This window comes from Peromyscus leucopus, chromosome 8b, assembly GCF_004664715.2.
Source record: "Peromyscus leucopus breed LL Stock chromosome 8b, UCI_PerLeu_2.1, whole genome shotgun sequence".
Taxonomy (NCBI): Eukaryota; Metazoa; Chordata; class Mammalia; order Rodentia; family Cricetidae; genus Peromyscus; species Peromyscus leucopus.
The window spans coordinates 59145302-59172298 of NC_051086.1; the positions used below are offsets into that span (position 1 = coordinate 59145302).

Below are 26997 nucleotides of genomic sequence, written 5' to 3' on the forward strand. Positions count from 1 at the left end.
CACTCCACTGGGGAGAGGCTCTGAAATGATCAGGGTCTTTCCTTTGCGAATTTCCCTTTGGATCAGCAAGCATTTCCTAAGCACCTGTCTATGCAGAACCTGCAGGAACCTCAGCCCGCGTCAGCTGGGCTCTGCTGGGGTCTAATCAGGATGTGTGTAAGCACCAGAGAAAGGCCAGGCTAAAGAAGAGTGCTCTAATTGTATTAATCAGCTTCCAATTACTTACAAATTGGTCTTCACCCCTTCCTAGCTCACCCCCTTGGATAACAAAGCCTGTAGCTTCAGATGCCTGCTACCCGTTAGAGGTTGGAGGAAGGCTTTCTAGAATCCGGGGGGAATCAGGTTCTAATTAACCTTCCCACTGATTGCAGGGCAACTTTGGGTGAGTCACAGGTTTTGTTTTGTTTTTAATGGATGGGGAAGAAAGGCTAAACAATGAATGAATTTTCCATTGGCTACTGTCGGTCCTGTGTTTAGAAGGCCCCAATGCAGTCTCTTCCAACCCCAAGCGACATACCCACGGAGGCAGGTGGGAAGTGAACTGAGACCACCAGCAGGGACCAGAGTCTATACTTCAAGTGACAGAGGGGATCAGGTGTGTTAGGTCACACCCAGGCCTTGCCCACCTGCTGGGCCAGGGTATAAGCCTTCCTGACCCAGCAGAGCAGTAGGTCTCTGTGGCACACAGAACCATCCTTTTTTTCTGCCAACTCTGCCACTATCCTCAAGAAACGAGAGACTCCCAGACAGCCAGGCTGGGATGTAAACTGTGTCTGGGAGGTGGACTTCCTTCAGTCAGGCTCCTACAGGGAAGAGCAGAGCCAAGGAGTGCCAAGGAGTGCCACATGCAGTGTCGCAAGCAAAAAGAGAAGTTTTCCTATTGTTTCTTGGTCAAGCCTGGTCTACTGAGTTCACTGCATCTGAAGACTGATGAACAGGGGGCACTTGAACCTGGGAAAACTGCCACAGAAGTGAGCAGGGTGGGGATCATTCTGGAGACCCCAATACACGGGAAACCTAGAAACTGCATGGATATGCATGCCAGGTTGCAGGGGGAATGGATAGCCATTTAGTGTCTTGAAAAGATGAAGACTGGCCCAGGACACAGAGTCTGGAGAACAAATCAGGTGGGCTGGGAGCAGGGGTGCCTCTTTAAAACCCAGCACTCAAGAGGCTGAGTGAGGCAGGAGGATTGAAAGTTGGAGGCAAACAAACAAAAATGAGGGAAATGATGTAAAACTGTGGGGAAAGGGAAGAAATGGAAATGGGAGGGAAGGGCAGCAGCCGAGCCTGCGCTGGAGGCAGGACCGAGGAGAGGGACAGCTAAGGGGTGTCTGGAGGGGGACCCATGCCCGCTGCTCATTAGAACACAGGTGGCTTCTCTGGCAAGTCACTGGGAACCACATGAAGAGGTCAAACGCAAGCATACATCACAGCCCAAGGGAAACTCTTCTCTGTTCTCAGGGATACGTGAATGGCTAGAGGAGAACTGTGCCTCACAACAAAGGAACGGAGACCCTGAAACCACCAACGGGGAGGAAAGGACAAGAGGGGGAGGGAGAGGGTCCACTGCAGGAGAAGAGAGACAGGAAGGACAGGTAGATCTGCATGGATCGACATGGTCAATTTCAGAACCACGACTTTGGATCAAAGCAGCCAGGCGCGGAAAACGAATGCAGGATGTTGCACTCAAAGGCAGGTGTGGTCATGACCAGGGCTTGACTTGGGCAGTGGCTAGTTCCTGGGTCAAATATCCAAATATACTGTATGCTTGCTCTAGGCTTATCCAGGCAAAAGTGTGCATGTGATTATGTACCCAGAAGGAGGTCAGAGGTCAACATCAGTATCTTCCTCTATCATTCACCACCTTATGTTTTGAAACGGGGTCTCTCCCTGAACCTAGAGCTCACTGACTGGCTGGGCCAAGTGACCAGTGAGCTCTAGGAATCCTCTTAGTCCCTGTCTCCCAGGACTGGGATTCAGGCAGGCACCATGCCCAACTTTTTACATGGGTGCTGGGGATTTGAACTCAGGTCCTCAGGCTTGTGCTGCAAACACTTTACCCGCCGAGTCACTTCCCTAGTCCTGTCAGTAAAAAGTTGAACTGTCCAATACAATAAAGCTGCGACGGGTCATTAAAGCAGAAAGCAGGCACAGCTCACTGCGGCCTTCTCCCGAGCGTCCGCTGTCCCCTGGGAGAACACTTCACGCCACACACTGAGTCTTGTCCTCTGCATGGGACAGCCTGGGCCTCCTCAGCTTGTCACATCCTTGGAGTTTATCTGGTCTCTTCCTCCCTTCCCGAGTGCATCAAATGAAGGCCCCCGGGGCCTGGTTTTGTGCCCTAGTTTGTTTCTATAACTTTTGCACGCAGGTATCAGCAGCTTGCGGGGCACAGGGGGATTGGAGACCCGTGAGGGATGCCTGGGATACTTGTGAAACTCCAGTGCTTGGGAGGCTGAGGCAGGAGAATCTCAAGTGACAGCTGAAACAGGAGATATTTGCCAAGACGCTTGGAAGTACCAACCAGGAAATTAAACAAAAAAAAACTATATGTAATGGACAAGGCAACCACTGTGGCCACCTCTAGGGACTGCCAAGTTCACTGCTGTAGGAATGGCTAGAGTCCAGTTGAACTTCATAGACCATTAATAATATACTTTGATAATACCTTTCATTTTGTTTCTTTCCACTTTGCCTGTACTTTTTCCTGCATATCGAGCATGGCTTCTATCTCTTCTCCACCGTCTCTTCTGGGCAGCCATGTCCCAGCTGTGTGGCGCTCTCTCATCCTCTGAGGCATCTCTCTGGCCTAGGAATCCCCTGTGAGTTGTAATCTACACTGTAGGCAGGGGCAGGGGTGGGGTGGTGGTGGGGAGTCGCAGCCAACTCTTGGCTACCCATGCACCAGGGTGGGAGTTCTGTCCCAGCTTGCAAGGGCTTGTAGACAAAGAACGACACATAGGTACCAGTTAGAGAAAAAATGGAAACCATCTAAGTGATGGAGGCAGAGGGAACAGGAGTTCCAGGTCATCCTTAATCCCAGCCACATAGGAAATTTGAAGCTAGCTAGCTACTGTCTCAAAAAACCCAAGTTAAAGAACAAAACAAAACATAATTCACGTGTCCTAAACTGGAGAGACAGCTATTTGAGACAGAACACCACTGAGAATCTCCACAGAGTTTTTGATTACACTGTGAAATAACTTAGAATGGAATGTTAATTTAAAACACAGTGTCAACAGACTAGAGTGGGAAAAAAAACAACAAAGAGGTTGGAAGTAATATACCAAAATGTTAATAGTGGTCGTTTCTAGAGTCAGGGTATGATTCTGTGTGTATTTCTTTATACGTTTCTATGTATTGTCAGCATCCCTCAATTGTCCACATTGTTATTAAAAAAAAACCAGTGAAATATATTTTATTTTTTTTAAGACAAGGCTTCATAAAGCCTAGTCTGGCCTTGTATTCTGATCCCCCTGCCTCTACTTCCCAATTGCTGGGATCACAGGTGTGTGCCGCCAACATAGTGCATGTCCTCCATCTCTCTATGTGCATGTGCATGCTTGTGTGCATGTATGTGTGTGTGTGTGTGTGTGTGTGTGTGTGTGTGTGTGAACACTTGCAAGGCTGCCAAGAGATAACTTGGGCACCCTGAGCAATATTAAAAACGGAGAACAAAACACTCTGCTACTGTAACCTACAATTTATATAACACAACAACCAGAGTATCCCCTAAATGAGGTCAGAACATGTCACTCCATACTCAAGATCCTCTAAGACCCACCGTTTTCCTGACCATAGCAGCCAAAGTCTCTACAATGGAGTACAAAATGCCACCATCTGACTGCCCTCTGCACCTTTAACCTCCTCTCCTCGACCTTGACCCTGCTCCTTTCACCTTGGTCTCCCCGGTCATCGCACACCCACCTCAGGGCCTTTGCACACACTTCATATCTCCCTCACCCTCTGCAATGATTTCCCTCCATAGCCACGAAGTATACCTCAGAACTTTGCTCAAAGGTCACTTCATCAGTGATCCCCACTGCCTGGTCCCCATAAAAAAAAAAAAAAAAAAAAAAAAAAAACAGGGGCCACTGTTTGCACTACCATTTCCCCCCATTTCCCTGGATCACATCATCACCATCTGTGAAGTTACAGGATGGACCTTCCTGTGTTTGTGGCTTCCCTCTTTCTCATTATAAGAGCTGTCTCACCTGGCATATAGAAGATGCTTAATAAATATGCACCGAATGCCCATGTGAATGAATGCATTAGGTGGTAAACTCAAAATCTGACAGACAGAGATTCACACTGCTGCTCACGTGCGTTAGACAGACAGTAACGCCAAGCTGCCCGCCTAGAACATCCAGCCAGCCTTCAACCCACTCAAGAGAAATGACTTGCAATTACAGCCAGCGCTGATGGAAGCTAGCCAGGAGGAGAGGGGTAAGAGTGCCCAGGCAGAGCGGCACAAGAGCGTCCATCAGCAACCCAAGATCTTCTGTCACGACCTGCCTTCCGACGCCGGACAGAATTCCAAATTCCCATCACAGTCTCCAAAGCAGCTACACTCAGTGCTTAGAGCCTGACCGTTTAAATGTCCTTTCTCTCTATCTCTTTGTTATGATTAGGTATTTCTTGAAGAGAAAAAAGGCATCAGGAAACCCATTGCCCTGCCCCCACTCCCTGCCTATACCAGACAGTAGACTCCAGCATGTGGGCATGGTACCCACAGATGATAAACCACAGGCACGTTCACAACCCCGTGAGTGACCCCATTCACCTGCAGCGAGTGTCCGAGCAACACTGCCTGGAGCCACAGAGGGGGACCTTTTTGATCTTGCTAAGCTTTATCGGCTTCTAAAATTCAAGGACAAGTTGATAGCGTAAAGCACAGCCTCGTATTCTTCGCCTCAGGAAAGATAAGAAAATTCATCTGAAAGCTATTTTAGACTTTTCTGGAACTGGGGCACCCTAGAGATTAGGATGGGCTAAGAGGCCCTCCCTATGTCCCTCTGTCTGTCCAGAACAGGACTCGTAGACATGTGCAGCTCATCAACTCGTGATGAGCTGATCCAGCTGGTGGAATCTTCTTTTCCTCCCATCTAATTCCTTCCCCCCACGGCAACTTGACCGCCAACAGCCCTGCTCACCTGTGACCATTATTTTATCCAGAGGTGTCTCTTCAAGAGACACTATTTAGAGAAATTTCCTCTTTGCTTATCTGCTCTCCCCACCCGCCCCTGAAACAGGGTCTCACTATTTGCTCTGGTTGTCTTGGAACTCACTATGCAGACACAACTGGCCTCAAACTCACAGGGATCCATCAGCCTCCGCTTCCCAAATGCCGGGATTAAAGGAGTGCATCACCACCTCCTGGCTACTTATCTGTATTTTAAAAGGGTCCCTTGAAGACTAGAGAGACTTCAGCTCAAGAGGGGGCCTTGGCTGCGAGGAAGGAGCAGCCTCTAACACGGAGCGTGAGACAGTCGGTCTGTACACTTCCTAAGCTTGCTACCCCCCCCAAGCCATTCCATGAAGGGCTATCATCATCATCATTTGGGGACAAGGGCCCTCCAGGGAGGTCTAAACACTAGCTCACACATCAAGGCCCCGCACCTCTGTCTTCTAGATGCACAGCAATGACAGGTGGAATTATTTTAAGAGCAACATGTAAGCTTGTCTGTGCTCAAAACCAAGATGTATACCTCAGTAGATCAGAGGCTTGACTATTTACTCTTTTTTTTTAAAAAAAAAATTTATATATATGATCTTGTTAGGCAATCTAGGCTAGCCTCCAACTTACGATCCTCCTGCCTCCTCCTGGGTGTTTAGGATTACAGGTGTGCGCCACTATGCCTAGCTACTTGCTATTTTGAGTGTCCAAATGCCTGCTTATGGAGCTCAGTGCCCAGCAGTGGGTGGAGACAGCTGGGAGATCATTCTTCTTAGATATGAGAACTTAAAGTCTCCCACAGGAGGTGGGGGACCACAGCCAAGTCACTAAAAAGGAGGATAGAGAGAGGGTTTCTCACCTGGGAGAGAGGGGTGCAAAGAGCAGGACCCAGTCCCAAGTCAGGGACCTGTGAGAGGAAGCATGCTTGGAGCAGAAAGGGCAGCTGCCCTCACAGCAGGGCCGGGCCATGCTCGCCTCACACCCAGGATGCTTGGCTCTGCTCCCAGGAGACCCAAGGACCCAGCAAAAGGAATCGCCAAAGAATCGAGGAGCACAGAGCATGGGCCGGGAAGAGGCCCAGGAGGAAGATGGAGTGACCACACAGAGATATCCAAGGATGGTAGGACTGAGAATTTTCCAGAACAGAAAGCATTTTATAGACCCTCAGATAAAAAGTGTCAAGCGAAATAACTCAAAAGGCAAAACCACCTCTGGAAAGCTAAAGCTTCCCTTTGCCTTGGCCTGCTCTGGTTCCATTCTGACCTTGGACAGACAGGAACACCCAGGCTTGGGGGAAGGAGAAGCAGTTCCAGGCCCTACACATCTGCCACCACCTTGGGGGCCTGATCACCCCCTCCAGGCCAAGAATGACTTACTTCCCCAGAAAGGGGCCGAGCTGGACCCACAGAACACCGGCATCGGAAAGGGCTCTGGGTGGCAGTATCATGGCAGGCTTTGGCCGCACTCAATCGCCAGCCCATCTCCCTCACCTTTAGCTCAGTATACAAAGGTTATCTGGCCTCAGGTGTTCCCCCACTGGGCGGGAGATGGGGGGGGCATGGGAATGACACCCACCGGAGGGGGGTGTGAAAGGGGAAATGACTGGACAATGGAAGCAGTTTAGTGTAGTGCCACGTGCTCAGATGTTCAACTCAGGTAACTATTACTCCAGTCACAGTCCCCCCCAAAGCCACATGTACACATCCTCACAGGGAGGCTATCCATGGAAACCATAGGCTCCCAAAGACCAAGAGCAGGGCTGACTCTCACCTCTTTGAGTGAGGGCTTGGCAAGCTGGCAGGTTTTCTTTCCCACCCTCCTTCCCTGGACATCCTGGGCAGTCCTCCTCAGGACCTTCCCTCTGGAGAAGTTCCTAGCAGCACTCCAACACAAGTGGACCCTGCCCGCCCAAGCCCAGCCCACTTCAGGGCCTACCTCTCTTTGCTCACTGCAGATCTTACACAGCCACAGAGGCCGCTTCTGGCCAGGGGAGGCCTCGATCCCGCATTTGGTGCAGACTTTCTACAAAAGAGAGGGACACAGACCTGTCAGTATTTTGGCTGCTTCCTCCTGGGCTGTGGGGCCAGGGCAGTGGGCCCCCAAGGGATACTCTGGCATCTTCTAAGAGTGTAGTTTGTTTTGAGCTAAGGGCCGGGCTGCCCAAAGCACAGCTCACCTAGGAACCTGTGGGTGACTTTGTAATCTAGTTGTCTCATCGATGGGGCTCCATGTTACAGATTGCGCATCCCATAATTCTGTTCTGAGGGGACCACATCAAAAATCAGCTAGCATATCTCCACAATGCCAGCGTGTTCAGCCGGAAAGAACTGGAAATCACCCAAATGCCTAATACCTGGGGAGGATCCAGGCAAACAAGACAGAAGGAGATTCTGCCTCCCTACAGCGGACCGCGGCTACCTGCAGATGTGGGTGGGAAATATGGTCCTCTCCCAAAGAAAGTACACACTCGCCTAGGAGCAGGCCAGAGACTCCCATGTGCGCCTGCCAGGTTAGGAACCACGGTGAGAAATATGAGCAACGGCTTAAGCACACGCTTGGTGCCACGTTTCTCATGAACGGGTTCCAGGACCTCATCAGTGAGGTGGTAAGCCCGCTGCAGAGGTGCGGAGAGGAGGGTGTAAGACTTGAGACCTTGTCCAAGGTCTGTGGCATAGGAGAGCTGGCCGGGTAATGGCTCTGGAGCACCCCCTCTTGTTCCCTCCAGACATAAATAGCAGACCACAGATCCCAGTGCTTTTCCTTCTGCTGAGTTGTTTAAATCCCAACATCTAAACACACACTTTCCCCGAGAGACACAGCAACAAGTCACTGTGGGGAAGGCCAGGATAAACACTGGGAGGCAGAGGTGGACTTGTTGGGGACTGAGGTTGGTTCTCAGCCTACCAGGGGTGTGTGATTCAGCAATGGCGGCTTTTTCCTGGGGGCGGGGAGGGTAGAGAGGCTCCTGTCCCTACAGGGTGGGGGCTTCCTCGGCGGTGGGATAGGTCTGTTGTTTGGCCTTTCCTGCAGGCTGCCAACTGAGCAAGAGACACATCTCTCCACGGAGAGGGAAATGTCACCACTTGGCTTCTCCAAGCATGTGTCACCAGCCTGACTGGGGGGCGGAGCCTATGCTGGGCAGGAGTGGTGGGAGCCAGCACACTTGGAAAGGAAGCTATGACACCTTCGTGGGGGCATGGATTGGCCACCATCCAAGGTCACTTCTCTGGTTGTCGAAACAAAATGGAGTCTGGTCTAAGGTCCTGTCTCCCTGAGCTGGCAGGAAGGTCCCCTCTCGGGTCCCAGGCGGCACAGGGGTTCCTTACTGGCTCTCAGGAAGGTGCTGAGTTTGCAGCATTTGTGGTCAAGCACAACATACAGGCAGGTCTCCTCAGAGCTGCCGACTGCTCCCTGGAAGTGTCCTCAGCTCTCAGGGTCTTTTAGAGGGACAAACACCTAAGTGCCAGCCCTGCCTGGCTTTGGGATCTTTGTGGGCTGGAGCCTCTCCAGGGATTGGCAGCTCATTGGTCTAGCTCTCCTAGACCAATGGTTCTCAACCTTCCTAATGCTGTGATCCTTTAATACAGCTCCTCATGCTGTGGTGACCCCCCAACCATAAAATTATTTTCATTGGTGCTTCATAACTGTAATTTTGCTACTGTTATGAATCATAATGTAAATAGCTGTGTTTTCTGACGGTCTTAGGCGACCCCTGTGAAAGGGTCATTCAACCCCAGAGGGGGTGGCAACCCACAGGTTGAGAACCACTGTGCTAGACCACCATCTCTGGGATAGGCCTCAGAGAGGCCAGAGGTTCCTGCTGCTGTTTTTACAGTTCACCCTGTAATACAGAGTGCTCTGCCCTCCTAAGGCTGTTGAATGAGACCATGCTCCTGAAAAATCAGGCGTGGTTAAAATACCAATGACCACCATTTATGGAGCAATTATGTGTGCCAGGTACAGTGACCCCAGCCACAAAGTGTGGAGGAGGTGTGTGATGTGATCCCTGGGAAGATGGAGAAACAGAGGCTCTGAGATCCTGCAGATGGTTCTTCTTGGGAGCCACCAAGCAGCGTCGACTTCCAGAGCTCAGCAGAGCAATCCAGCCCTTCCCCCAGGTCCACATGCCACCCACAGCAATCGAGGGCTGGCTCTGTTCCAGCAAGGACCTGGGCTATGGTCAGAGTCACAGCACAGACTGATTCTGAGACCTGGGTTCACTGGGGTTGGGGGTGTAGCCAGAGCACACCCACACATGCCCCAAGACTGGTTCTTGGCCAGTCTGGTTCTGCCCTTTGTTCTGTCACAGCCTAGCAGCCTCCACGGGCACACTGCAAGCCCACAGCAGCCTAGTGGTCACTGTCCCTAGGGAGAGGACGGTACAGCCTCAGGCCCTGTCTAGATCAGCTCACTTTGATATGACGAATGCACCATGGCTCCTGGCTCAAGCCACAGAAGCTTCTTCCATACTGCTGGGAAGGGAGATGGGTAGCGGTCTTCTAGAGTATTCCCAAGTGATAGAGGACAGTGTTCTGGTCTCTTTCTCCTTTTATGAAGTCCCCAGTCCCAGCACATGGGCCCAACCCTGTGACTGCCTCTAACTCTAGTACTCCCCAAAGACCTCACCTCCAAGTATCCTATTGGGTGAGGGCATCAGATTATAGGTTTAGGGGACACAAATATTCAGTCCCTAGTGGCCTCCACCCAGGCCTGGGTCTTTCTCTGCATTGCATGTTGGAAACCTTGGTATTACTTGGAGTCGTTCATGCTCCATCCTACACCACCCAACACCCAGCCACCAATTTGATGTTCCTATAACCCTGCTCCTGGTTCCCACAGTCAGCTGGTCATGATGCTGGGACAAAGGTTTTGATTGGGGCAAGCCGGGCTGAGCCTTTGGGTGGACTCTTGGGTGAGCGACCCAAGCCAGTCTAAGCCTCAGAGTTCTCATGTCTACGATGAGTTCACCATTCATCACTTTGAGGATTAGCCGCAATTCATATGAAAAGCAACCCGTATTTAAAAAGCACTCAATGCCCAGCACTGTTATTATTAGTGGCACCTGTTGTACCCTGTTCTGAAGGCCTGCTGAGTCTCCTCAAGCTCTCCATCATTTGGTATAGGATCCGGCAGCCATGGATGATCATTTAAAGTGAAATTATGGACCAGGCTCAGTGATAGAATATTTGCTTAGCAAAATTTGCCCATCCATATGCCCAGTGTGTATGGGATGCCAGCGTAGGTTGGGTGGCACACACGGACAGGCAGGGCCAGGTGGTACCGTGTACCTGATGAAGTGCCGGGGCTTTCTCAGGAGTCACCCTACCCAAGTAGAGGGCGGCTCAGCTGCACCAAGCATGAGGGGGGTGTCCGTTAAGTGGGCTATTTGTTTTTAAATTTTTAACACTTACTTATTGTGTGTGGGGATCAGAGGACAACTTGTAGGGCAGTGAGTTCTCTCCTTTCTGCCGCGTGGGTTCCAGGGACTGAACTCAAGGGCAGCGGGCTTGGAAAATGCCCTCATTGGCCGAGTCATCTCACTGGCCCCTAGGCAGGGTTTTGAAGGATGGGGTGCACATGTCTTGTTAAACCATGTGATAGATGGTGCATCCATGCTGTAGGTCCAGGGAAGCTCCCCCCCACCAAACTGTCCTGCCCTCCACCCACAGACCCGGGACAGAGTCTGCAGACAGAAGTGGCATAGACCCAAGACAGCAGGGTGAGCTCTAGTCAGGTGTAGGAGGAGGAAAAGAGGGGCAGGTGGCCCACCCATCCCGGGGTATGCACTCCCCCACCTTCTCCAGCAGAGAGCTCAATGCTGCCTGTTCCCTAGGTTCCGACCAAGACTGGGTAGCCAGGTGGAGAGAAAGCCACTCCCATCCTACGTCGGGCAGAGAGGGTGGAAGTGAGGGTTCCCTCCGTTTGTCTCCCCCACCCTTTGCCTTTTAGAGTTTTCTCTAGGGGATCAGAAAGGTAGCAGGATGGGACCCATCCACCCACGTGTGCACAGCCCTATTGCTAAGCTACAGTCACCACTGAGGGAAGCCACAAGGAGTCCCAGGCATCGCTGGGCCAAATTCACATGCTTGAAGCATGCCTGGCTGGCGGGGGAGCCGGGTATTCCTTAGAGACTAGGGCCTACCAAAAGATGACATGCTCCACTTCAAACAGAATTGCTGCTCTATTAAATCTCAGATCAAGAGGGACATAATGAACCATTTCCATTTCCCTTTATAAGTTTAGTCTTTGTTTTCAGATTCCAATACAGAAAATTAAGCAGCCAGTATTTAAAAAGAATGGACGAAAGAAAGGCTGTGCAAGAAAGAGTAAGCCAGCCTCTCCAACAGGCAAGAGGAGCCTGGGCCTGGGGGAAGCCACTGGCTTCCTGCCCAGATGGGCTTCCCACGAGCAGAACTGCCCTCTGCAATGGAACACTGGCTTCTGGGGGTCTGGCTGCCTCATGCAGCCTGCAGCCTGCAGCCTGCGATCACATCAGGGCTAACGAAATCACACCTGACTCAGATCAGAGGCGACAACGCCTCAGACTACGTGTCCTGTGTCACTCTTCTCGATCCACCCGTGTGTCCCTTTGCAGATGTGTGTTCCAGCCCCTAGAACACAGGGAAGGGGCCAGCTTGGGGATGATGGCCAATAGGACATGGGCTTTGGGCAGGCCAGAAGCAGACGGTGCCCTTTGGAGGCAGCCTTGGCCTTTGCACTTCCTCTAACCTCTACTTTTCCTCCCTCTGCATCTGTGGAAATAGACAGCCTGTGCCACACTGTCAAGATCGAGGAAGGCGCTTGGCACAGCGCAGGATGAAGTCCTTTGCCGGCACATCCTTCTCAATGGAAGATACATTTAGCACAGCCCAACCCAGCAGGTACCCACATCCTATCTCTCACCCCACTCAGCAATCCCTTCCCAGGAATCCCAAATGGCGTCTGAACTCCCGCTCTGTCACCTCTGCACGATCCACACTCACCACCATGCCTAGCCTACACCATGGGCCCCACGGCAGTGTCCCCCCCCATACCAGCCAGGCCCCCAGTTAGTTCATGACACGCAGCTGACTGATCTCTGCAACATGTCATTTCTCCTACCCCTGCCAGCCTAAGGGCCTTCAGAGGTTTCCTGCTGCATTTGAGTGAAGCCCCCCCCCCTCCCCCGCACGTTGAGGGATGTTCAGGGTGGACCCCTCTCCCCCACTGGCCTCTGTCCTTACCTGTCTCCTGCTCTACAGCCTTGCTCTCTCCACTCCGCACATCAACCACACTGGCCTTTTCCCTCAGTGCCTCGTCCTTGCTCTGCGCCTGCCCCGGGATCTTCCTACGTGCTGTGGCCTTGACTGGGACGCCTCTGACCACGTGGTCTTCCTCACCGGCCTGTGAGGATGTCCCTTACACCACTTCTTCGAGGTGGGCTTCTCTGCTGTCTTCCCCAGTGGAAACCCCACTGCGGGCACTAGCCTCTTCCTCCCTCGGCCAAGGTCATGTGTTTGTCCTCTGCTGTGTGAGACGGGCTACTGTCACTGTCCCCACCAGACACCCCTGTCAGACAGGGCACAGGCCAGGTCTATTGTTGCCTGCTTTGCTGTTCCCAGTGCCTGACATGACTATCTGCAGAAAACACCAAGGAGCAAATGGGAGCTCCCTTTAGTACCACAGCCTAGAAGACGAGATGTGGTCTCCCCTGGAATATGCCCAAGTGCCGGGATGCAGGGCACAGAAACACACATGTAGCAGCGTGAGCCAGGTCCATGCCCCGTGGTGTTGAGGAGGGGGACCCTGGGGGGTCAGACGGGGAAAGGCACACGTAGTGTGGGGTCCCCAGAGGAGGTGGCGCTGCTGGCTGTGGGGGAGGGGTTTGTTCTTAAGGGATGAAGCATGAATCCAGCAGGGCAGGCCTCAGAAGAAATAACAGAGAGCATCCTTTGCTAAGGCAGGCATCAGAGCTCCCCATCTTACTTCATAAGAGCACTCCCACGGCACAGCCTGTAGGCTGCCTATGTGTATAGTATCTGTCCTGAGGCTGGATCCGGTGTCCCCCCAAAATATCCTCCTAATACTCACTTCAGTTATGCTCAGGAAGCCAATGCCACTTGTCCCCCTTGCCATACCAAATCCAAGAGCCAGAGAGCCTGGCAAAAGAGCCTTCAAGGGACAGGCATTGAGCTCAATCGGCAGAGAGCTTGTCCATCGCCCCGGAGCCTTGGATTCCACGCCCAGCGCTACACAAACCAGGGGCGGTGGAACATTCCTGTAATTTCAGCACTGGGGAGGCAGAGGCAGGAAGATTAAGACTTTAGGACCATCCTCAACTGCATGGTAAGATAACTCAGGCTACATGAGACCCTGTCTCAAAAAAAATAAAATTAAAAATTAAAAAGGCTCTCAAAGCCAGGAAGATCAAACCCCGGTGCCTTTGCCTAGGTCCCTGTGAGTTCTCATTGGGTGTCCTGACCCAGCAATCCATGGCACTGCACTGGGATTGTGCTCGCCCAGCTGCTCGGAGTGAGGGGCTGGGAAGGAAAGGAAACTGCCCCAAGAGCAGGCCCAGCACCTCTCAGGACAGCTGTCTGGAAGCATTTAGAATGGGGCAAATGGCCGCACACACCTGGAAGGGCTGGGCTTCTAAGGACTGTCAATCAGCACGTGGAGACTCATGCTCGTGGTACTTCATCAACCCAGGAGGTGAGATCACCTCAGAGGCCACACCAGGAGGGCCGAGCAACCTAAACTGTGCTGCTGAAACAACAGCCAGTGTTTGTTTGTTTATTTTTCAGAGGTCTTGCTTGGTTGCCCAGGCTGTATCCAAATCTCTCCTGTGTCAGCCTCAAGAGCAGTTGGGACTACGGGACAAACGGCTTAGAATAGTGTATTGGAAAGTGCTTAGTGCTTCAGAGCATGATTACTATCGCATATAAGGTGTTGTTTTAGACATTCTCAGAGCCGGGCGGTGGTGGCGCACACCTTTAATCCCAGCACTCAGGAGGCAGAGGCAGGTGGATCTCTGTGAGTTCGAGGCCAGCCTGGTCTACAGAGCGAGATCCAGGACAGGCACCAAAGCTACCCAGAGAAACCCTGTCTCTAAAAACTACACACACACACACACACACACACACACACACACACACACACACACACACACACACATAGACATTCTGAGGACAAAGAGACATGGTGGTGTTTATAAATAAGGAAAACCTCTTGGGATGCGATGATACAGTGGCTGGGTAGGTAGGGTAGGTAAAGGCAGGCACTGGCTACTAAACCTGACGACCTGAGTTCTGTAGTCCCGGAACCCACACAGTGGAAAGAGAGAACCACTTCCTGAGAGTTGTTCTCTGACCTCCACACACATGCTGTGGTACAAAGTGCACCTCCACATATATGAGCATCACTCCCCACCCCACAATGTTAGAAAACAGGGTCACAGTCATTTCTCAAAAGATCCACTGTATTGGAGCTGATGAACGAGACACTTTCCACGTCTCATTCATCTACACTACAGGTGACATGGACAGGCCTGTCCACACGCCACAGTGAAGCAGGGCAAAGCAGTAGCCACACAATGTGGTCTCAGCACGTGGACAGGCCACATGAAGTGTGAGCCTCCGAGTGCGCCACTCACCCCACATGCTTGAAAGCAAAGCCACAAAAGATGACTAAGTCATCGTGTGCTCTGGGGAGAGCCATGCCAGTATTGAAAATGATGGTGATGTAAACAGAAAAGGTGACAAGAAACCCTGACAAAGCTGTGTAGGTAATGAAATGGGATGATGCACACAATAAGTTAAAAAATAGCTTGTAAACAGCCAGCATACCCTGATGTAGGCAAGCTACCGTATAAATATGTATGTGTGTGTAATGGATTCAGAAGTCTATCTACACACAGAAGACTTCTGGGAAGGTATCAGCCAAATGTAAATCAAATAGTGCTAAGTCAAAATCTATTTTATTTTACAGTGTGTGTGTGTGTGTGTGTGTGTGTGTATACACAAGCGTACGCATGCGTGTGTGCACGCGTGCACACACGAGCCACCCAGCACAGGTATGAAGGTCAGAGGACAGCTTGTGGGAACCAGTTCTTTGCTTCTACCACGTGGGTTCTATGAACCAAACTTAGGTCGTCAGGCACGGTGGCAGTGCCTTTATCTATGAGCCACTTTGCTGGCCCTATATTAGCAGTAAGGTTTGGGCTACAGTTACGTGGCAGAGCCTAGCTTGTGTGATGCTGAGTTCAAACCCCAGCACCAAGATAAGCAGAATTCCTTCCCATTCCTCCCCCCTTGCCTCCCTCATCCCTCCCTCCCTTCCTTCTGTGTTGTGGATGGAGTCCAGGACCTCAGGCGTGCTATAGTGGTGAGCGCTCTATCACCGAGTGACATCCCTAACCCCAGAATTCCTTTTAAATGAAGTCTATGCTAGCCCGGCAGAGGTGGTGCACGCCTTTAATCCCAGCACTCAGGAGGCAGAGGCAGGCAGATCTCTGAGTTCCAGGCCAGCCTGGTCTACATAGTGAGTTCCAGGACAGCCAGGGCTACACAGAGAAACCCTGGCTCGGAAAAACAAACAACATGTCGAACACTTTGGGAAAAACTTGCCCTTTACTTCCCCAGGTCTGGACTTGTGCAGGCTGGGGTGAGGCTGACCACCCACGGCAGCAGGAGCCTGGCTTACTGGGTCAAATGAAGAGCCAGGCCAGGAGGTAACACTGGGTCACCAACCCCACTGATTGCAGGCTCAGCCTTGCCTGATCCTGAGGTCTTTCCCAGCCACCTGCAGCTGCACCACCAGCCTTGTTAGGCAGAGGAGCGGAGAACAGTCTTGTTGCCATAGATTCAGTGTTAGGACCCCAGGCTCCACTGCTAAGCAACCTGACACATACAGTTCAGATATTGATGTACGTGGTATAAATATTTAAACACTTTGTGTGGTGCTTATACTGTGCCGGGCACCGAGGGCACCGCTTTGTGTAGAATCATTTAATTTTTAGAGTATCTCTGTGAAGTAGGGATTCGGGGTCCTGTCTTACGACCCAGGGATAATCTGAATAATTTAGCCATGGGGAACGAGAATGCGAGCCTGGTTCTGTCTGAGATAGATGTTGGTTTTGGCTGCAGCTGCCAGGCCTATTTGGTCAGGGCACTTTTCCTACTACATGGACCCAACTCCACCTTCTCCACCTAGTGTTAAGGCAGGGCTGACTCCCCGGAACCCCACATCTTATCCAGAGGTACAAACAAGGTTGAGCCTCATATGGGAGAGGGCCCAGCCTAGTTCTTCCCACTCACCAGGACATAGTTAAAGGAACCTAGATTCCAGACCTTATCCTGACCACCTTCAAATACTGTCACAAACAGGGCCCAAAGGGACACAGCCATCACAGCCTGGACGAAGCCAGAAGCCAGGAGGCAGCTGAAACAGACCTGCAGAAGGGTTTCCTACCCTGATGGCCTGCTGGGGAACCTGCAATTCCATCCCCTCTCAGCCAGGAGAATCAGCCAGGCAGGCTCCCCTCCATCTGAGCCACCCATAAGGTAGGGATCACATGCAACCCCCAGATCTGTACCAGCTCCCCCTGCCCCCACCCTACCTCTCCTGACGAACAGACACCATCCTGCTGATTTGGGGACTAGGCTTCCAAAACCCGCCTCCCTCCACCTGCCACTCACAGTCACCACAGCGTCCCCAGCAGAGGGGAGGGTTAAAAAAGGCAACAGTGCCAGCTCTTGATTATTATTCCCACAGCCCATAAGAAGAAATCATGGCTAGATTCGGCTTTGGGTTGTTTCAGTGCCTGTGTGGCTCTGTGGTGAGCATCTGATCAAGACATTGAGATTCTGTGATAACCTGAGGCCCTGACAGATCTGGCCAGGGTGGGTACCAAGGACAGTGCTCTGCATGTCCTCTTTTTAACCCTTTCTGGTCCCAGTGAACTTCCTCATCCCACTCCAGGCTCAAAGATTGAATTTGGGGTTTCTATCTTCTTTCTTGTGGGCCACAGAATCAGGGGGTATGCAGAGTGGGCATAGGAAGAGAGTGAGAAAGGGAACAGGGGTGTGCAGTGTGGGGGCAGGGAACAGCAGTGTGCAGTGGGGGGGGCAGGGAACAGGGGTGTGCAGTGTGGGGCAGGGAACAGGGGTGTGCAGTGTGGGGGCAGGGAACAGGGGTGTGCAGTGTGGGGCAGGGAACAGGGTGTGCAGTGTGGGGACAGGGAACAGCGGTGTGCAGTGTGGGGCAGGAACAGGGTGTGCAATGTGGGGGCAGGGAACAGGGTGTGCAGTGTCGGGGCAGGAACAGGGTGTGCAGTGTGGGGGACAGAGAACAGGAGTGTGCAGCGTGGGGGCAGGGAACAGGGGTGTGCAGTGTGGGGGACAGAGAACAGGGTGTGCAGTGTGGGGGCAGGGAGCAGGGGTTTGCAGTGTGGGGCAGGAACAGGGTGTGCAGTGTGGGGGACAGAGAACAGGGTGTGCAGTGTGGAGGACAGGGAACAGCGGTGTGCAGTGTGGGGCAGGGAACAGGGGTGTGCAGTGTGGAGGACAGGAACAGCGGTGTGCAGTGTGGGGCAGGGAACAGGGGTGTGCAGTGTGGGGGACAGGGAACAGGGGTGTGCAGTGTGGGGACAGAGAACAGGGGTGTGCAGTGTGGGGCAGGGAACAGGGGTGTGCAGTGTGGGGACAGAGAACAGCGGTGTGCAGTGTGGGGGCAGGGAACAGGGGTGTGCAGTGTGGGGGACAGGAACAGCGGTGTGCAGTGTGGGGACAGGGAACAGGGTGTGCAGTGTGGGGACAGGAACAGGGGTGTGCAGTGTGGGGACAGAGAACAGGGTGTGCAGTGTGGGGCAGGGAACAGGGGTGTGCAGTGTGGGGGCAGGGAACAGGGGTGTGCAGTGTGGGGACAGAGAACAGGGGTGTGCAGTGTGGGGGCAGGGAACAGGGGTGTGCAGTGTGGAGGACAGGGAACAGGGGTGTGCAGTGTGGGGTCAGGGAACAGGAGTGTGCAGTGCGGGGGCAGGGAACAGGGGTGTGCAGTGTGGGGGACAGGAACACAGTAAAGGAGGGAACAGAGGTGTGCAGTGTGGGGCAGGCTTGATATCATTATCAAACACTGATATTTTGAAATTTCAAATAGCATGGAGAAAGAACATGGAAGGTTCCTATATTTACTGACAGGGACCCCACTTGGGGATTGAACAGTTCAACAGTACTGTTCCAGAGCCTTCCAGAAGGGATAAGGGCTCAGTAGTTCCTGGTGACGAGCCGGTGGGGGGACTCATGTGCTTCAGACATCAAAGAGGATACACCTGAGTCTCATGGTGTGTAGAGGGGGAGGCAATGGACGACACTGACTCCTCAGGGGTGAGCAAGGACTGGAAACCGACATAGATGCACAGGACCATGCCGCCCTGGATTCCTGAAAACAAGCTTCTCAGACTCCTTTGGGCCTGACTCACTGCACACCCCTGTTCCCTGCCCCCATACTGCACACCAACCAGTCTGGCTAAGGTAAAGCCTTCCCAGAGGCCTCATCAGCTCCTTCCAGCTCCAAAGGCCACTTCTTGCTTCTCTACCCAACTTGCCAGCCTGGGCACTTAGAACTGTTCAGACCCGAATCACACATGCCCTGTCTGTATCACCATAGGACTAAGACTCAGGCCTGTCACCTTTGGGGACCAGCAGGAGCAAGCCATTCTTCAACAGAGCTTCAGCTTTGCAAATCAAATCACTTTCAGGCCTGGAGGCAGTGAGGGTGGGGAGGCCTGGGTGATGGAGGAAACCGATTCACATCAGTCTTGCTCCCCGCTGTGTGGTTACATAGAGTTACAACTGCTAACAATGATAATAGCCACCATTTATTGAGCACGTATCCCATGCCTGGCGCCACGTTCAGCACCCAGCATACATTATCATTATCAAATTTAATCTTAGTGACTTTTCACGACAACTCGGCCAGGGAGGCTTTAATGATCTGACTATCACGGATGAGGAGCTGAAGACGCCTCCCCCCCGCACTCCTCCACCCCCCAGATGCTGGGCTGCTCAGCCAAGTTCACACATGGAGGAGAGGGCAGAACTAGGCTGGGACCCTGAGACCCTGGTGGGTTGGGGGTGCAGCTCAGTGGTAGAGTAACAGGTGCAAAGTCCTGATTTGATCCAGCGCTGGGAACAGCATGTGTGGAGGGGGGGGTGTAGGTGGGGGGGTGGTTACTTGTATAAACTGTGCTTTATGCTAGACCCAACTCAACACTATAGCACCGATGTCTAGGTGCTGGGATATTTGTCAGGGTCACACGGGTTAGGAAGGGCAGGGTAAAGCCCCCTCCCAATCAATCTTGCCGCTTACCTGAGCTCTAGTACCTGCTTATTAAGAAGGATGCTTCTAGGCTCAGAGATGGATGTCACTGGTTCTTAGGGGGTCAGGGAACACAGTGGATAGAGCTATCCCTTGAAGATAAACTTCCCAGATAGACACTGGCCGCAACAGAGATGTGATCCCTACACAAGGCTAATCCTGCCTCAGGTCCTGGTTCCCCGGGCCTCCTGTAGGCAATCTCTTGCCAAGAGGTACCACCCACCTCGCCGTAGGTGCACTGGGATGACCAGGGTGGACTATTGTATCTGGTTTTTAACACGGGTTCTGGGGAGCTAAACTCAGACTTTCAGGCTTGCATGGCAAAGGCTTTTCTCCACTGAGCCACCACTGCGGCCCAAGACCAGCTTTTGAAGCTGGGCATGGTGGCACACCTACACATAATCCCAGCCCTGGGGAGGCTGGAGCAAGAGTACAGTCTGGGCTATGTAACAAGAAAAAAGAAAATGAAAGGAAAAAAATCTTTTCATATGCTAAAGACGTGGCTGGTGACTTCTAAGACAGCCCAGGAATGGGCTAGTCATCAAAAAGTCCAGGGCATGGTTAAAGGGTTGGGACTGTGTCCCCACCCACCCCTCAACCTCAGAGGAGAGGAAAGGGCTGAAAATTGAGTCAGGTGTCATGGTCAACAATGTGGTCAGTCATCTCAGCCTCCACAGAAAGCAGAAGGGTGGGGTTCTAGGCTTCGGGACAGTGGAACACATGCAGGTCACTACGAAGAAATCCTGTACTCCTCCCCTACACCTTTTCATCTGAGTGCTTCGCAATGTCCTTCCTAACAACCCAGGAAGTCCATCTCCCTGAACTCTGAGCTGGTGGCCTGGCACTCCACAAGAGGGACTTCTGGACAGCATCTATCCGAAGTGGGGTAGAGCCTTGGGGAACTGAGCCCTGATCTGTGGGACCTGACTGAACTGGAGGCCTCCCAACTAGAAAATCTGCCGCCCAGCTGATCCCCACACATTTTGGGAATCATCTTTGTTTTTTCCCCCCTCATGCTGGGGCCTGATCCCCAAAACAGAGACATCCAGTCTTGTTTTTGGAAGGCTCGTGGTCTTCATGGGAGGGTGGAGGAGGAGTCTCTGTTGGGTCTCACTACGTCATATCTAGAACTTGGATAACAATGTCAGCTGAGATCAGGGACAATGACACTGAGGCTCTGGATTAAGCAGGAGGGACAGTAAGGTCCACAGGCTCCTGGGGAGAGAGACTTATGGAGGTGGCTGGGCAGGGGTGAGGGAAGGACAGACAGACGCCCTGTTTGGTCCTGCTCGCTCTCTCCAGCCCTGCCCTTCTCTCAGCTCACTAGCCCATCACACCAGCCTCATGTTTTACTCTCTACCCCTGCCACTACAGCTACTGTCCTGTCTCCAAAGTTTTTGCCCCGGCTGAGCCTCATGTCTGGCAAACATCTTCATATCCATAAGACACATCCACGAGTCTCCTCCTCAGTGGCTCCTTCCTTGGGCTCCCCCAAGAGGGACTAGTGTCTTCCCTGGTCCCCTTTCAGGTATGAGGCCGTCAGTAGAGCATTACCGACCATGTCCCGCACTGGTGTCTCTTCTGTGATCAGCTCCCCCTGGGACCATGGCTTCTGTGAGTTCTGGGGAATCAAACCAAGGCCTTGCACATGCTAGCCAAGTGCTCTCTCTATTCCTGGGCCATGTTCCCAGCCCACATTTTTCATATTTAACCTCCGGTGTTGAGCAGGAGCCTGGGACAGGGTTGTCTGGCAGGGGAGGGAAGATTGAGTGCTAAACCCAAGATTCTACAGGGTGGGATTTGCTCTATGCCTGGGCCTACGGTGGACTGTGGAGCATTTAAGGAGGTGAGATTTCAGAGACTCAGTCGCTCTCCCAGCTAATATGCCCTCTGTTATTCTTAGTAGAAGTTCTTTCTCCAGAACATTCCCAGGGTATGTTGATGCATAATGGTGAATGTAGCTGTCTTCCAGAACATTCCCAGATACTTGTAGAATGGGTTTCGAAGGTAGGAAGGCAAGCAAGGCTAATTCAGAGACCTGGCCCGCAGGATGGGGGGCTGGTGGAGGAAGGAGATAGGGGGTGGGCTTTGGCATTTCGGTCTTTGTCTCTAGAATTCCTATACCTCACAACTACACAGGGAAGGTCTGGGAGAAAGGTCAGGGCTGCAGACACCGGGGCAAGGGTTGACCCTCAGTACTGCCATGCATCAGAACTCCGAGAGGTGGGGAGGCCTTGGGCTCAGCATCCTTCCACTATTAGAGAGTGCATTGCATTGTTGATTCAATATCCCCAGAAGAGACTGTGGTGAGGGCCAGGCATTGCCTGCCTATTTCCAGAGCCCAGCTTGGGCCTTAGGGACTCAATAAACAGCTTATGCGAGGGAAGAAAACAGTAAGAGCCAGCTACAGGCAGACCCTAGGGTAACAGCACCCTGGGGATCAGGATGAGGTGGCAGAAAGCTTGGTGGCAGGGCCAGATGCAGGTGGGATGGGAGAAGGCACAGCTCAGCCTTGCTTCCAGAGGCTCACCGGACACCAGCAGCCAGCCGTTCAGGAGGGGGACTTGAGGGGACACCAACAGACAGCCGGTCAGGAGGGGGACTTGAGGCGGTGGGGGGTGGTCCCAGACTTGAGGAAACAGGGATGCAATTGACAGGATGGACAATGCAAAAAGGGGAAGGGCCACTGCTGCTGGACACAGGCAGCGCTAGGCCTGCTGGACCTGAGAGGCCAGGCCGCAGAGAGCGGAGTAAGGAGTCAGAAGATTTGGTGTGGTTGTGGGTCAAAGCGCCCCTAGAAACAGAGTCAATACAGACCCCTGGCCAAAGTTAGTAGGTTGTCCCCAGGCCCCAGCATGGCATCTCTACTTTGTCAGCTCTGCCTGTCCTAGAGGAACAGGGGGCCCCTCTGGTCTCCAGGGATTACATTAACCTTCCCCCTCCAGCTCTTTCCAGCTCTGTGGACACGACCAGCGGGTACCTTTTTGGAACTGTTTTGTTTTCATTCAAAGAATCCAGCAGACTAGACAAACATCCTAGAGCTTCTAACAATCTCTGGGCAGAGGCACTAATGGCTAATTACGGACCCTGGTGACGCAGGCCTAGAGCTTCACGGAAAACAATGACAATCAGGGTCAGGTGCAGACAGGCCCCCTGGGTGGAGCGAGTGCCAATTATGCCGGGAAAGTCAACATGCTGCAGCCAGGGAAGGAACTGGAGGCCCTGACACCATGTGGAGGCATTTGGACTTCATCCTGTAAGCAGCAGGGAGCCACTGAAGACTTCAGGGCGACGGGGACAGTGATGTGGGCAGAGCAAGATGTGAGGGGGCAGGAGCAGGGAGGGAGCAGGGAAGCAAGAAGAACTGGTGATGAGAGACTGGAAGGGACCCCGCAGCAAGCGGACCCTTCCCTGGACCCAGCTGCTTGGGTCTCAGATGCTAGAGGACCAACTATATTCCTCTCCACAATGGAATGTGGTCTCTCAGAAGGGCAAGTCCAGCTTATCACCCACTCAGCCTCAGATTCTCCTTCTGTATCCATGGGAAGAAACATCCTTCTCATCAGAGGTGGATAAAGGGGGGATTTTCAAAGGAGAGGGGCTACAGAACCCCCCAAAGCATCTTATAAAGCCCTAATTCTTTTTAGGTGATGGGGTTAGGGATGGAACCCAGGGCCTCCTTCATGCTAGAAGAGCAGTCTACCACTGAGTTATGTCCTCAGGCTTTCTTTTTTTTTATTATTTGAGGCTGGGGTCTCCAACTCTACCACCCTGAACGCACCCGATCTTGTCTGATTTTTGAGGTGGGAGGGGGTGGTACAGGGAGCCTAGAGGAGAACCAGCTCTCTCCCCAGCCTCAGCTCCGGTCAGCAGAGCTGCCCTGGAGCCCCCTGGGGTTCAGAAGAACTGGCTAAAACATACCCTGAGCTGTGGCCAGTGAGCAGCTGACAGCCACCGGGAAAAGTCTCCAGAAATAAAGGGACGATGGGAGAGTGAGGGAGAATTGTAGGCCTGCCGGAGGAGCGTGGCAGCTGGCAGGGCCGCCGGGGAGGTGCAGTGCGTGGCGCTGAGCCACACCGTGGACTGGAAATGTCATTATCTGCTATTTACCACAGCAGAGGACAAGCGAATGCGCAGAATTACCTCTGCTAAGAGCCGCTAAATAGATTGGCCAATGGCTCTTCCTGCTGCGGAAGCCTCACACGACTCGATCCACCAGACCTGCAGGAAGGAGCCCAGACGGCCGCAGCTGGGTGGTGGACACGGGGGTGGGGGTGGGGGTCGGAGTCACTGTGACCCAGCCTGGGCAAGCCCACAGAGCCCAGGCAGGTCTGCTTCCCACCCTTGGGCTATAGGAACTCTTATCCACACGGTGAGGACCTAAGCCTCAGGACGACTCAAACCGGACCCCTGCAAAGTCTCTGTGTCTGTCCAGACATTTCCAGATCATGACAAACCAGGGCAAGGCCGCTTTGAAAGAGGCACTCACTGCCTTAGGAAGCCATTGTTGGGTGCCACTCCCTACTCTATAATCCGCCATGGGCGCTGTGCTTGCTTCCGGCATTGGGGAGCCCCATCTACAAGGTGGCACCCATATCTCCTTCTTTTAGAGGTCTCCTGCACGCCTTCGACTCTGTCCCCTGACCACAGGTATGGAGGTAACGTCTGAACTGAGCTGAGCCGCCTGAATGAGCCGTATCTCCAAGCCTCCATTTCTCCATCTGGAAAATGGTCTAAACACTGCCTTTTGCCTGTCACGTGATGGTCGTGGGTTGTGGGGACTCAGGACTTCACAGCAATGTCAAGGGACAGAGGGGCTCTCAGAGTACAGACCAAACTATGTGGGCTTCCTCCTGACCCAAGGACACGAGTCACAACCCGAGCCCAAGGGCTAGGGAATGAACTAGAGCGGCTTTGAGGCTCCAGAACACTCGGGCAGGTGCAGAGAGGTATAGGAAGTGTGCTTCAGCTCCCAGCTGCCCCTGTCACACAGATTCCCCACCTGTGGATGGTAACGGGGTGGGCCTGAGCCTCACAGGATGAATCTGCCCAAACGGCCTACGATACTGTCCGGTCCAACCCTTTCCTGTCACGGTAGTCCTAAAGTGGGGTAGAGGGATGATGTGTGTGTCAGGGGGGATTTTTCATCCAAGGTCACATAGAAGGGACAGTGCTGTGACTCGATGTGGCCTGGTAGCTGTGGGTGCAGGAGGGCAGACGCAGATGGACTAGGCAATGGAGTCCCCCCCCCCCCCAGAAGGACCAAGGAGCCTTCTAGAAATAAACTGTGACACCTGGATTTCAGACATGGGTGGGTACATGTTTCGGCAGTGGGCAGGAGGCAAGCTGCAGAGGCCTGTGGGTCCCAGGAGAGAGGTAGATGGGAAATGCCTGCCATCTAAGGAGGCAGGCATCTATTCACCACACTCCAGTCTTGGCCCCAGCAGGCTGTGAACAGCCTAGGAAGGAGTAGCTATAGAGAAGTATGTAAAATTCCCTTATATTATCACATAGTTCCTAAACACAGAATTGGATTGTTTTTTGCGTGTGTGTGTGTGTGTGTGTGTGTGTGTGTGTGTGTGTGGTATTGATTCTTATGTGGTATGAAGCAAAAATATAAACAAAAAGAAATTATAGAATAAGAATTATATTTAGTCCCATCAAGAAAATAGACAGGGGTAGAGTAGGCAGAGGCCTTTAGTTCCATTGTTTGGGAGGTGAAGGTGGGAAGATTAGAAATCAAGGCCATCCTCAGCTAAACAGTAAGTTTCAGGCCAGCCAGGGTTACTTTGCAGGACCCCATCTCAAGAACCACGCCCCCACCCCCAGTCACAGTATACATATAGTATATACATCTGCAAACGCTTGGGCGTGAGAGGAGGATTTGGAAGGAAAAACACCCAGGGTCAGGGCTGGGTTAATATTTTACCTACGTCTATATAAATGCTTTATAATTCTCCAGCAGTTGCTGTGCACAAGACACCACCTATAAGAGCATATCACACGCCTAGCTCATTTCAAACCCCATAACCACTCCAAGGCAAGAACTTTGATTATCCCCAATTTCCAGGTGAGAACATCGAGACAGGAGAATATAAGCAACTGAATCCAGTGCCCTAAGCCCCTAGGCAGCAGTATTATCTTTTAAGACTCCAGGAAGAGATGGCCAGGAGTGTAGCTCAGTGACTTGTCTAACATGCTTGAGCTCCTGCGTCCCATGCTCTGCATAAGAAGTTAATCCAGGAAAATACAAGTCTCAAGCACTACCTTGCTGAGTTTTTAAGCTGCTGGGGCTCAACTACCAGACCTGGTACCACTTGCCCAGTCCCCACCAATGACATAACCAGGAGAAGATGTCTCCTCCCTTTCCACATGGTTTTTGTTGGTTTTCTGCAGTACTGGTGATGAAGCCAGGGCCTCATGCTGGGTAAGTCCTCCCACTAAAGCCACATCTCCAAGTCCCCTTCTTACCCTCTGGAGCCATCAGGTGCCCTGGGCTAGAAAAGGGAGGGCCAGGAAGCAAGCTGTGTCACCTCTCAGCTCTGCTACTGTGGCCAAGGACAATACGCAAATATAGGCATGACAACGCAATGGATGTTGAATTCAAAATTCCTACCGTTTTCACCCGCCACAAGCTTCTCATTGTATTTGTTTTCAATTCTTGTAAAATCCACTCTAGCTCACGGGTTGTCCAAAGCAAGAAGGACCCCTGATCCAGTGCTACCAGCTGTTGGTCCCTGGCATGGGGAGGACCAGGTCCACCAGGCTGTTCACAGCAGGCTCCAGAGCAGTTGGCGTAAGACCAGGGAGGTGGGAGGTGCCACAGGTTTTGGAAACAGAGTTGAAGCCGGAGTATAGGCCCTGGTGTGGTTGGGGCTTAGGCTGAGAGCTCAGGCTAGGGTCAGAGCCTGCTCTTAGGTCTTGGTGGCCAAGCCTGGGGCAGCCTAGGCTCTGCTGTTGAAGATGGTTCCCGAGTGCTGGAGAGCTAGGCAGAGGAGCCAGGAAGAGAAGGCTCAGCTCCTGTTCTTTGTTCATGCTCCTCTATTCTTCATGCCCCACTGGACAGCTTTGTAGGGCCACAGGGTGGTCCCCTCTCAATTTTGCTTCATTCCCAACCTGGGTGACATGGCCACGCACAACAGGTGCCCCGAGACTGGCCCTGGCTGGCTTACTGGCTAGAGAAGCTGGCATCGCAACAGCTGGATACCTTGAGATATTGGGTCATGAAAACATCAGCTGACAAACCCCACACCCTCACCTGCTCCTCCTGCCTTGGCCTTGTCATGCCAGCCACCTGTGCTCAGACCCAGCCTGTTGGGTGAGGCCATTACGACCCTACCTGGAGAGGACTTCAGCCTCCACTTAGTATCCCTTTCCTCACCTGAAAAGTATGGCTAGCCAGCTCCCAAGGCAGCTCCGGTGATAAAGGGTAAGGAGGCCTGGCATGGAGGCAGCTGTCACAG

General features: G+C 52.6%; 1 protein-coding gene across 4 annotated transcripts in view; it reads right to left on the minus strand.

Moving 5' to 3' along the window:
* Window positions 1-26997, minus strand: part of Rph3al (rabphilin 3A like (without C2 domains)) — a 143756-nt gene that overhangs the window by 42587 nt on the left and 74172 nt on the right. For all 4 annotated transcript variants that reach the window (XM_028866773.2, XM_028866774.2, XM_037201490.1 and 1 more), the window contains one exon: window positions 7115-7201. In XM_028866773.2, the coding sequence (XP_028722606.1) occupies window positions 7115-7201 (87 nt within the window). The remainder of the gene's footprint in view (window positions 1-7114; window positions 7202-26997) is intronic.